General features: G+C 40.8%; 1 protein-coding gene across 5 annotated transcripts; it reads left to right on the top strand.

Moving 5' to 3' along the window:
- The first annotated feature begins 729 nt into the window (after window positions 1–729).
- SNRPD1 (small nuclear ribonucleoprotein D1 polypeptide) lies at window positions 730–11302 on the top strand. 5 transcript variants are annotated; one of them, XM_079717012.1, is made up of 5 exons: window positions 730–821; window positions 6055–6131; window positions 7866–8057; window positions 10841–10949; window positions 11110–11302. In XM_079717012.1, the coding sequence occupies exons 1-4, from the start codon at window positions 808–810 to the stop codon at window positions 10915–10917; spliced, it is 360 nt and encodes a 119-aa protein (XP_079573138.1). In that variant the 5' UTR covers window positions 730–807; the 3' UTR covers window positions 10918–10949; window positions 11110–11302. The 5 variants fall into 5 exon arrangements, with proteins under 5 accessions (XP_079573138.1, XP_079573137.1, XP_079573136.1 ...); XM_079717011.1 differs by having other exon boundaries at window positions 11130–11302; XM_079717010.1 differs by having other exon boundaries at window positions 10841–10945.
- Window positions 11303–12629: the final 1327 nt, after the last annotated feature.

Raw genomic sequence — 12629 nt, forward strand, 5'->3', positions numbered from 1 at the left:
AAGAATCCCCCTGCCAATGCAGGGGACACGGGTTCGAGCCCTGGTCCAGGAAAGAAGATCCCACATGCCGCAGAGCAACTAAGCCCGTGCTCCACAACTACGGAGCCTGCGCTCTAGAGCCCGTGAGCCACAACTACTGAGCCTGCGTGCCACAACTACTGAAGCCCACGCGCCTAGAGCCTGTGCTCCACAAGAGAAGCCACCGCAATGAGAAGCCCGCGCACCACAACGAAGAGGAGCCCCCGCTCGCCACAACTAGAGAAAGCCCGCGCGCAGCAACAAAGACCCAACGCAGCCAAAAATAAATAAAATTAAATTTTTTAAAAGTTGACATTTAAAAAAAATTTTTGTGTGATTTTCTTCAGGCACGTTAAGTAATGTTGAGGTTCCTGGTGTTGGAGCAGAGTTAGCATAATCCTCTGGACTTCTCCCAGAACTTCCTTTCATTAAGGAGTAAATTTCGTGCTGCTTAATACACGGAGCCCTGCCATGCCCGCTAATGGGATTTAATCTCCTCAAATTTCCCTCTTACCGGAAGTTTCCTCCTAAAGCAGCCCTAAACCCCCTCAGCAGTTGCAAGGCACACCTCCAGCCGCCAGGGGCCGCAGTGGCGCTCCTCACTGCCGGAAGGGAGAGTAGCTCAAGGGTAGTCTCGGCGTTTCCGCCGTGCGTCCGCAGCGGTACGCGCGCTCTTTACGTCGGAACCCTGGGAGTGTGTGTTTCCGGCCATTCATATTCGTAGCCGGTTGGCGCTCGGTTGTTGGGTTTTGTGCACTATCGGACCGAAAGGGTGACGGCGCCGCTAGGATGAAGCTTGTGAGGTGAGGAGGTGACCAGCCGGGGTGAGGACTGTGAGGGGACGGTCTGGACGGTGTGGGCCGGGAGCGGGAGGCTGGGCTGCCCCAGAGACTGGAGGCGCGAAAGCCGCGTGTGCGCGCGGCCTGCTAACGGCCTCCAGCGCCCGCCGCTCCCGTCCCATCTTGGCCGCGCCGCCGCGGCCGCTCGGTCCCGGGCTTCAGCTTGGGTCGCGCGGGGATCCCCCGTATCTTCCAAGAAGTGGAGGTAAAGGACGGGCCATGTTTTCCCACCCAGAGTCTTCGAGGCCATAGAGGTGCAGCGCCAGGCTTACAAGCTCTTACTCCCGGTGACTTACCGACTTTCATTTTGAGTAGAACTTGTGCTCTAGTCTAGGTTGCGTTTCTGGCTCGTCTCAGCCCTCAGGAGCCGGCAAATATAACTAGGTCCACGCTCCCTGAGAATGTGGGAGACATAAAAATACTACGGCATAAGTAGTTTAAGTTAATGCGTTTTTCGCGATGAAACTACCATCGCACTTAAAAGAGTACTTAGAAGCTGCAGGAGTTTATCTGGAAATAATGAAACCCAATTCCGAAATGTTTCAAATCAGGGATGGACTTTTGACTCCGTAAGTTGTTTTTTTTAGTGTTTTCCCCCCTTGTTGTTACTTACTAGACTTAACGTTATTCAACTGACATTTCCTCGTAAAATAGGACTTTGCTTTAGGAAAAGTCTCCCAACGTGGGACAGAATCTCTTTTCTGTATTTTTTGACTGATTACACAGATAATCGAGATTTCTTCTGGTTCATTTCTGTGTTTAAATTTGGCCTGTTAGCTGAACCTACTGAAGACTTGTTTACTGATTGGAGTAATTCATTCTAAACTACTTGCAAATAGATTGGGTTTTGGTGTTTTTCCTTGAGGATGAGAGCCTGCAACATAGAAGCAGAGGTTTCTAATAACCCAGCCGGCAGTTACAAACTAGCTTAGCTAGTTTCTGGTCTGTTCAGTCAAGGGTTGTCAGTGTTATTGGGCACCTGTTACACTGTGCTCTCATAATGTGTTCTTTTTTTTTTTTTTTTCTCAAGACAGAGTCCTTGCCTTGTTGGAGCTTTATGTTTTGTGGTGAAGGTAGACAAGTAGATAGTTTCTAGTATGTTTAAATAACATATAAAATCCTTATTGTTATATTCAGGGTGGCGTTTGTAGAGAGGGCATTTAAGGTTAATTTTTTGTCCATTTCTTTCTTACAGTTTTATTGAGATGTAATTGGCGTACGACACTGTATAACTTGAAGATATACAGCATAATTATTTGATTTACATCCATCACGAAGTGATTAACACAATAAGTTTAGTGAACATCCATCATCTCATATAGGTACAAAATTGAAGAAATAGACAAAAAATTTTTTCTTGTGATGTGGACTCAAGATTTACTCTCTTAGCTTTCATATATAACATACAGCAGTGTTAATTATATTTATCATGTTGTACATTACATCCCTAATACTTATTTATCTTATAACTGGAAGACTTCGTCCTTTTTTTTGTGGTACACGTGCCTCTCACTGTTGTGGCCTCTCCCGTTGTGGAGCACAGGCTCAGGACGCGCAGGCTCAGCGGCCATGGCTCATGGGCCCAGCCGCTCCGCGGCATGTGGAATCTTCCCGGAGCGGGGCACGAACCCGTGTCCACTGCATCGGCAGGCGGACTCTCAACCACTGCGCCACCAGGGAAGCCCCCATTTTTATTTGAAGTATAACTTTGGGGGGAAACATCTCAGAATTTACAGTTTATTTTTTCAATTTCTCAATACCTGCCGGTCTGCATCTGTAGTTAAGTTTTATGTCATACTCTTTGGAATCAGTTTGTCTCATTTAAAGATAGTCCGTGTTGTGACGGAATTTTCCTATAAATTTTAATGGCTGTACTGAATCCTATTCTGTGTCTTACACTATAGAAATAAAATTTCTAATAACTGGAGAATGTATTTTACGCCAGGTAAAATGGGTGTCTGTCTAATTAGTTTGCGGTTTTGGTTGACTTTGTTATTTCTTTATCTCAGTTGGTGACACTGGTATACTGTCTCCCTAACCAAAAACCTGGGAGTCGTCTTTGACTTCTTCCTCTTGATAATCCTGATAATCTGATAAGTTGACAGGTTTTGGCAAATTTACCTACCTAATATAAGTATCTTTCACTAACCCATTCTCTTTGATTTTTGAATTTAATAGTGTGAGTTTGGATACCATTTCAGTGCTATACTGAAGGATACCATTTTATCTGAATATTTGAGTATTATCTGAATATCTTAAGTTACAGTAAGCAGAAAGAATTCAGATAGTGAAGGATTCATCAGAAAATAATTTGAATTTGCTTGGTTCCTGGGCTCGGATAACTGTTTATTTCTCCTGCCCTCAATACACCTTCCTTGCCACTCCAGTCGACACCACTAAGCTGTTGAGGCTCCCTTTTCTTCCCACCTGTGTTCTTTAATCTCACTTCTTAAAGTAAATATCTCATACAGTGAAATTCAGTGTGCATTTCCCAATTTTGAAAAATGTAAACACCTGTGAAACCCAAACTGCTGCCTGGATAGTGAATTTCTGGACTCTGTTCTGTTTCATTGATCTATTTGTAGTTCCTGTGTCTTGATTACTTTAATCTATCTATTGCTCTAGCCACCTAATTTGTCTTCCGATGTGGCACTCCACTCCATTGATGAAAACCCTTCAGTAGTTCTCCTAGGGGAATTCTTTAACAGAGCTTGGGCATTCCATGAGAGGAACCTCTTCCCTACTCATTTTCTTGGACTTAGTATTCCATCAGTAATACCTATAATTTCTGTGTACCTTGTGCTGTTTCTTACTATATCTTTGCTCTTGTCTCTCTTTGCTGCATATTTCCAACTTTTCAGACTTCTCACTAGAAGTCCACTAAGATGTGACTCCTTCCTACCCATGCTACATTATATTCATGGTAAAAAATCTGTGCATATCTCCATTGTGATTTAAATTTACGTAATTACTTTAAAAAAAATCTTTCACGTGTCTGTTCTTCCTTCTAGAGTTTGAGCTCCTTGGGGGCCTAGTCTTACTCATTTTTAATCCTCATTACCAAGCACAGGGACTACCAGATAATATATAATGATAAATACTATTTATCAAAGAAATATCCTTGGACTTGATAAAATGTATTTTGATTGTTTCAGAGGTTTTCTTACTTTCTGGTTTTCCTCTTATTTCCATATGGTAGACTGCTTGATTAATAAAATATTTTATTTTTACTTGAATCCTGCCTGTTTCTAAAAATGATTTGAAAGAAGTTTTATAAAAGTAGAAGTTATTACTGGATGGGACAATTAAAGTAAAAACAAATTTTAAACTGATAATGAGAAGAAACCATTAGGTGAAGATTCTAGGCTAATATAGTTATATTAAATTTGAGCTAAGTTAAAGAATTCTTATCTGGTGAAATAAAGCATTACCTTCATTAAGAGAGACTTTTTTTCTTGACAACAAATATGGAAAGGGAAGCGATTCAACACACAGTTTTTTCTTTATATGAGAACAAGTTTGGGACTTGCTTTATGCAAGACCAAGTAATTTCCCCTTTTTTGATGGCTGTCTATACCACTTAAAAAGTTGTATTTTGGGGCTTCCCTGGTGGCGCAGTGGTTGAGAGTCCACCTGCCAATGCAGGGGACACGGGTTCGTGCCCCGGTCCGGGAAGATCCCACATGCCGCGGAGCGGCTGGGCCCGTGAGCCATGGCTGCTGAGCCTGCGCGTCCGGAGCCTGTGCTCCGCAACGGGAGAGGCCACAACAGTGAGAGGCCCGTGTACCGCAAAAAAAAAAAAAAGTTGGAGAACAGAAGAATAGATGAAGTGGGGAATGGATGACTATTCAGTAAACGTTATTGAGGCACCTGGCTATCCAACTTGCGAAAATCATAAAGGCAGCTTCCTACCTCAAATTGCACAGAAGAGATGAATTCTAGGTGGATTAAAACTCTAAATATAACAGTAGAAGAAAATAAGAGACTTTTTATAATCCTGAGATGGGAATCATCTTTCTAAACAAATTACATACCCAAGAAGGATTCATAAATTTAACAACATAAAAATGAAAAAAAATTGTATGGCTAAAGAAAACCATGAACTTGAATTGCTGTGGCAAACTGATAGAAAATAAAAGAAGAATTCAACCTAATTGGAGTTGTGAATAACGTGAATAGGAAATTAACAGAAGAAATACAGATTTCCTGTATTCATGAAGAATTATTCAACAAGTGATAGGGGAAAGCAAATTGCCTTTTTTCCCCTATCAAATTGACCAAAAAATTGGTGACAATTAGTGTCGGTGAGGATTTGCATAAATGAGTTTGATGGGGGTTTGCATAAATGTCTCTAAATGCTAAATGAGAACTAAAAGTTACAGAAGCCATTATAGTATGGCCCAGTTTCTGTAAAAGTAAATTTTATGCAAATGCTTATGTTTGCAAATAAAATGGTCTAGAATATCCCCACATGCCTGGAGGAGGGTTAGAAAAGGAGAATTTTACCTTATTTATACACATACAATAAGAGTATAATCTTTTAATACCAATTATAATGTATCATTTTTTTCAGTTTTATTGAGATATAATTGACATACAACACTGTAAGTTTAAGGTGTACAGGATAATGACTTGACTTACATAAGCTGTGAAATGATTACCACAGTAAGTTTGTTAACATCCATCATCTCATATGTATACAAAAGAAAAGAAAAAAATGGCTTTTTTCTCATGAGAACTTTCAGGATCTAGTCTCTTAGCAGTTTTCAAATATACCATACAGCAGTATTAACTATAGCCATTATGTTGTACATACATCTCCAGTACTTACTATCTTATCATTGGAAGCTTGTGTTTTTTGAGCACTTTTATCCATGTAATTTCTTGATTTCAGTTTTGTGGTTTATAGTGACTTCAGGATCTATATGCATGGATTAGAGGTTAAGCTGTATAATGGCTTAGAGAATCAGAAATGTCCAAGTGACAATTTCTGTTACTGTGCTCTTTCATAAACGTTAAGGGTATATCATTCAGGGAAAGCTGAAATTGTTATGCAAGCTATTAACAGGAATTGGTGCAGATAGCGTCCATAGTGGGTTTTTGGCATCTAGCAATTTCACCCTTTGGCTTAATAATAAACATGTTTTTGAAGTGTTAAAAGTGAAAATTTATCATTTTATTCCTATTGTCTTTATAGATTTTTGATGAAATTGAGTCACGAAACTGTAACCATTGAATTAAAGAATGGAACACAGGTCCATGGAACAATCACAGGTATGGAGGTTGGACTGCGTTTATAACACTTTTTATTTCCTGTCTCTTTCACCTACAGGCCAGAATTCTTTGGTTAATGAATGTTTTATATTGTACAAATCTCATTCCTTTTGTCTGGATTATTTCATTGACCTTCTTATTTAAGCCTCACCTTAAGTTCTTGTGCTAAGACCAGACTGGATTCCCCAGGTTATCCTATGTGTGACCACTGTTTTCCTGCTTTATGCCTTTTCTACTTTTGCCTGTACATGTCCCCTGGAATGTTGCATCTTAAAACACATATTACTTGTATCAGAATTTTGTGTCCCCTGTTAGATTGTAAAGTCCTTGAAGATGGAGGATGGGGTTTCCATGTCTGATTATCCTGGGTAAAAAATATGTGGGAAATGGGAAGGGGGTGATGAGGAACCATAATTTTATCTAAGCATAACATATTAGAGTATTATATTTGTCTTTTTTCTTAGGTGTCTAACTCTTTGATGATATTGTATGTATGATATGTGGTTTTATATTTAAAGCCACTGTGATTCTTCACTAATAGTAGCTGCTACCCCAAAAAAGGGCAAATTTTTAAAAGAATTGATGAAAGAAAATGCTATCTTAGCATATGGTACCATGTCTACTCTCTGAAATATTTAAATTGTAAATTTATAAATAATTTTTTAACATGTAGATCCAGCATCTGAGTAAACAAGAGAAATATATAGTATTAAACTGATAATATTTGTGAGTCCGCCAAAACTTTGCAACACCAATTGCTACGAAAGGAAATCTGTATAGTTTAAGGTTTTGATACAGTCTGATCATATCTGAGGAAATGTAATTTCAGTCCTGTTAAAATTCTGTGATTTTAAACAGTGATTTAGTCTACTCTTTTCTGAGTTCTGTGTTGCATGTTGTAGAGGAAGCAGAGTGTTCTTCCTGCTTTTTTTTTTTTTTTTTTTTTTTTTTTGCGGTACACGGGCCTCTCACTGTTGCGGCCTCTCCCGTCGTGGAGCACAGGCTCCGGACATGCAGGCTCAGCGGCCATGGCTCACGGGCCCAGCCGCTCCGCGGCATGTGGGATCTTCCCGGACCGGGGCACGAACCCGTGTCCCCTGCATCGGCAGGCGGACTCTCAACCACTGCGCCACCAGGGAAGCCCTCTTCCTGCTTTTTAGGAATTCAAAATCTAGTGATGGAAGACACTCACAAAAGTAATGTAATGTAAGGTTTGCCTCACATACAGTAGGCACTTAGTAAATGATGTCCCAGGAGGAAAATTTAGTAAATTGGGGGAGCAAAACCTAGTAAAAATCCAATTCCCTTCCCCAGTGACAACCACTGTTTCAAGTTTCTTATATCCTGAATATATATTTTAGTCCTCACAATAGGGGTAATCATACTATCTACCATAAGGACATTGAGGATTAAACTAAAATGCCTTAGCATGCAGTTCCTGGAACAGAGAAAGAGATCATAAATCTTTTGGGATTTTTTTCCCCTCTCTCTCATTGTATCAAGTTCCCCAACAAGATGGAATGTATCAAAAGTCTTTTAAGTTTGGGAAAGAAGATTAGTAAACAACAAGCTAAGGAAAAATCTAGTGAAGGAAAGATTTCTGATTTATACAGACATCATTACCAGTTGTAGAACAGATAATGCTCTTCTGTAACATGGTACTAACAGTGGCTTGATAGATTAATTGGTTGCCTTCCTTATTATGCTAATAACTGCCCTCTTTTTTCCCTCCAGGTGTAGATGTCAGCATGAATACACATCTTAAAGCTGTGAAAATGACCCTGAAGAACAGAGAACCTGTACAGCTGGAAACGCTGAGTATTCGAGGAAATAACATTCGATATTTTATTCTGCCAGACAGCTTACCTCTGGATACACTTCTCGTGGATGTTGAACCAAAGGTGAAGTCTAAGAAAAGGGAAGCTGGTAAGTTTGAAGGATTATAAACATTTTTGTGTCTGGCGTATTTATGCCCTAATCCGCTATTCAAAATATGTTTATATTTGCGAACAACACGGGTTGGTTGGTTGGTTTTAATTGCCTCTACTTGCCATGAGTACATATAGTGTTTCTTACGGTTCCCGGTATTGCTATTCAAAAGACTGATGTTGTTCTTACTTCCTGTCCCTTTGTGCATGGCCTGGTTCCCTAATCCCTGCACACTTTGGAAGATATGGAGATTGAATCTTATTTTTTTTAATACATTTATTTATTTATATTTATTTATTTTTGGCTGCACTGGGTCTTTGTTGCTGCGTGCAGGCTTTCTCTAGTGCTGCGAGCGGGAGCTACTCTTCATTGTGGTGTGCGGGCTTCTCATTGCAGTGTCTTCTCTTGTTGTGGAGCACAGCCTCTAGGCATGCAGGCTTCAGTAGTTGTAGCATGCGGGCTCAGTAGTTGTGGCTTGCGGGCTCTAGAGCACAGGCTTAGTAGTTGTGGCGCACAGGCTTAGTTGCTCCGAGGCCTGTGGGATCTTCCTGGACCAGGGCTCGAACCCGTGTCCCCTGCATTGGCAGGCGGGTTCTTAACCACTGCGCCACTAGGGAAGCCCAGAGATTGGCTCATTATTCCTGCTATTCTGAAATTTCTTAATGACTTAGCATTTTGTCCACTGTTGTTCTGGGTACTTGGTGGACCCTTTCAGTAGATATTCTTGCCATTTAGAGCTAAGAAATTTACTTGTGTAACGTTAATAAATTTCTTCTGTTTTGCTTGTTCTGTTCTTTCTTCCTGGAATTCTTAATAATTGGGTCTTCTGACTGATTCCTTCTGAGTCTTTTCTCTTATTTTTCCTCTCTCTTTGTTTTTTTGTTTTGTTTTTTTTTTTTTTTTTTGTGGTATGCGGGCCTCTCACTGTTGTGGCCTCTCCCGTTGCAGAGCACAGGCTCCAGACGCGCAGGCTCAGCAGCCATGGCTCACGGGCCCAGCCGCTCTGCGGTATGTGGGATCCTCCCCGACCAGGGCACGAACCCACGTCCCCTGCATCGGCAGGTGGACTCTCAACCACTGCGCCACCAGTGAAGCCCTCTCTTTGTCTTTTATTCTGTAATTGGTGTTGTTTTCTCCGGTTTCTCTTTTTATTTGATCTCTTAGTTTGGTCTTTATGTTGAAGGTTTTACTGTAGTATCTTGCATTTTGGCCATCTGTTGTTTAAGAAGGACTCTGAAAAGAGAACTTCTGGGAATGGAGGCTGGACTCCTTAGAGGGTGGGTTCAAAGTAAGTTGGCTTCTCCACTGAGGAGACCTAAAATTTCAGCATCTGGAAGTCTTTTCTGGAGCTGGTTTTCTCAGAAAAAGATTCTAGTCACCTACTGTGGGAGACATATGTCTGGCAGCCAGCATTATAGGAGAAGGGCAGGAGAAAGGGGCTGATATTAAACACAATGATTTTGAGACTTTTCCTTCCGCTCACACTAAGAAATATATTGTACTTTGCATCATGACCTATTCATACATATAAATGAAACAAAAGCTTCAGGAAGAATTATTTAGTCTTAATACATGCAGATGCCCTTAAGCTTCCTATCCTGTTCTCTTTCAGTTAAAAAGAAAAAAAATCAGGTTGTAACACATAGCTTGAAAAACACTGACTTGATCCCCCTGTTCCTTCCCTCCAGCTCTGTGACTTTTGCTGCCATCCACTTTGCAAGTGTTTTCAAATCCGAAGCCTTTCTGCCTCAAGGTCTTTGGGTTAATTTTATCTTTTCTCTCCTACCTACCTGTCAGGGAAATAATCATTAGCTTTGCAAGGTGGGGAAGAGGACTAGCCAATCTACTGCTCTGCATAAGGATTATCAACTCCCCCCCCACCCCGTTTTCAGCCCCCTGCCTCATCATCTCACCCCTGGCTTCCAAGGTCCTAGGTCTTTTAGAAGTTATTCTTCCTTTACTAAACATTTGTAGTTTTCAGTCTATTTTCTTACTTAAAAAATTGTTGAAATCTTTCAACCACTGTGTTTTTTTCTGCATTTGTTTTTTCCCCCTTATGGATATTTGCCATTTTTATTCCTTTTCTGTCATGAATAGTACTTCAGAGGGAATTGGAGATAAGTGTGGTTAATCTGCCTTGTTTTAAGAGAAGTGCTAGACTTACTCTGTTGCTTTGAATGGTAAGACTAGGAACAATTGGTAGAAATGTCAAGATTTTTAAAATATTCATAGATGTCTGAAAATGAAAAGTTCAGAGCTGGGATGACCAGGTAACAAGGATATTGCTACTGGATTAAAGTACTAGGTTATGATTGGATCAGATGACTTAAGATTCTGAAAAGTCATGAAGTTGTTACTTGATGTAATATATTTTAAGTTTTCTTGGCATGAATTAACTAACTTGGATTCTATACAGTAACAGAAACATCTGGTGCATAGTGTTTGTGTTCTGTTCCGTTAGTATTATATCTTTTTCATCTTGTGTGAGGTTCAAATCATTTGTATTTTATTTTGTGGTGAATTTGAGGCACAATAGAAAGAAAAAATATTTTAAAACTTGATGAATTTCTCAGTAAATAAAGTCAAATGAAACAAATATTAAGGTATTAGTAGGCCATCAGTTCTTGGTTCTGTATGGTAAACTGTTGGGAAAGCGTGACTGAGGTTACATTTGAGAGAAGCTAAATTAAACTTTTCTTTACTGTAGGTGCTGTTTGTGGTGGCCAGGTAACCTCAGCACAGAAGAGAATTTCCTTTACTTTGTTTTTCTCTTCCCTCAGTTGCAGGAAGAGGCCGAGGCCGAGGAAGAGGAAGAGGACGTGGCCGAGGCAGAGGAAGAGGGGGTCCTAGGCGATAATATCTCTCAAGACTACTATTTCAAAGTAGTAGGTATTATGGGATATTTTTTGTACAGGTTTTGTTTGTTTATGGCAGGCGAGGAAGAGGAAGAGGACATGGCCAGGGCAGAGGAAGAGGGGGTCCTAAGCGATAATGTCTCTCAAGATTACTGTTTCAAAGTGATAGGTACTATGGGATATTTTTTGTACAGGTTTTGTTTGTTTATAACAGACGAAGAAGAAGACGTGGCAGAGGAGGTCTACGTGGCTAAGTTAGAAGATGGTGGAGTCCTAAGCAAATTGTGTCTCTCAAGATTATGATTTCAAAGTGATCGATGCCCCGGCTGCTTTTTGTACAGGCTTTGTTTGTTTGTGGCAGTTTTTAATAAACATAAATGTAGGACAGAGTTGTCTATTGACTATATCATATTAAGTTTTAATAGTTCATATATATATTCATGATACAAACACAATAAGAGCTAAGCATTACTACTAGGCAGTCCCAGAATAATTCCAATCTTAGATCAGGCATTTAATTTTTTGAACTAAAATATTTCTTTTATGAATATATGTAGAATATACACCTTTTTATTTCACATGCACTGACTGTGCGTTTCTTTTTTTAACATCTTTATTGGAGTATAATTGCTTTACAATGGTGTGTTAGTTTCTGCCTTTTTTTTTTTTTCTTTTTTTTGAGGTACGCAGGCCTCTCACTGTTGTGGCCTCTCCCGTTACGGAGCACAGGCTCCGGACGCGCAGGCTCAGCGGCCATGGCTCACGGGCCCAGCCGCTCCGCGGCATGTGGGATCCTCCCGGACCGGGGCACGAACCCGTGTCCCCTGCATCGGCAGGCGGACTCCCAACCACTGCGCCACCAGGGAAGCCCTAGTTTCTGCTTTATAACAGAGTGAATCAGTTATACATATGTTGCCATATCTCTTTCCTCTTGGGTCTCCCTCCCTCCCACCCTGACTATGCGTTTTATTGTTTTACCTTGACTCCATTCTGTGGAACCTTCCTACAAGTGAACTAAGTTCTTTTTGGTATTTCAGAAACTAAAGTCTTAGGGAATTAGGTCTAAAATTGATTCTCCTTTCCTGAGTTTTATTCCATGGAGACTTAGGTTCTTAGTAAAAGGTGATGATCATCTTCTAAATTAAGGAGTCATTGCTTTTGTTGTCATTGTTAATGGTTTTTTTGGTTTTATTTTACTTTTTCTTTGGCTGCACCGCAGGGCATGTGGGATCCTAGTTCCCTGACTAGGGATTGAACCCATGCCCCCTGCATTTGAATTGAGGCATCTTAACCACTGGACCACCAGGGAAGTCCCTGTTTTACTCTTTTAATAGGTTCTTAATAGAATATAGTTTTGGGAGCGTTGGGTCTTGGGTCGTTGGGTCTTCGTTGCTGCACGCAGGCTTTCTCTAGTTGTGGCGAGCGGGGGCTACTCTTCATTGTGGTGCATGGACTTATCATTGCAGTGGCTTCTCTTGTTGCAGAGCACGGGCTCTAGGGTGCGTGGGCTTCAGTAGTTGTGGCTCGCAGGCTCAGTAGTTGTGGCGCATGGGCTTAGTTGCTCTGCGGCATGTGGGATCTTCCTGGACCAGGGCTCAAACCTGTGTCCCCTGCATTGGCAGGCGGATTCTTAACCAAATATTTTTTACAAGCAGTCCTTTAAGAACAAAAGGAAGAAGACCTACTTCTTTGCCAAAAACTGGATTCTTTCTGA

This window comes from Hyperoodon ampullatus (assembly GCF_949752795.1).
Source record: "Hyperoodon ampullatus genome assembly, chromosome: 13".
Taxonomy (NCBI): domain Eukaryota; kingdom Metazoa; phylum Chordata; class Mammalia; order Artiodactyla; family Ziphiidae; genus Hyperoodon; species Hyperoodon ampullatus.

What these genes read in the sequence shown, in the direction of transcription:
- SNRPD1 (XM_079717012.1), top strand. An exon ending in GGTCCATGGAACAATCACAG is followed by an intron (nt 6,132 to 7,865) that starts GTATGGAGGTTG and finishes TTTTCCCTCCAG; the next exon opens with GTGTAGATGTCAGCATGAAT. An exon ending in GTCTAAGAAAAGGGAAGCTG is followed by an intron (nt 8,058 to 10,840) that starts GTAAGTTTGAAG and finishes CTCTTCCCTCAG; the next exon opens with TTGCAGGAAGAGGCCGAGGC.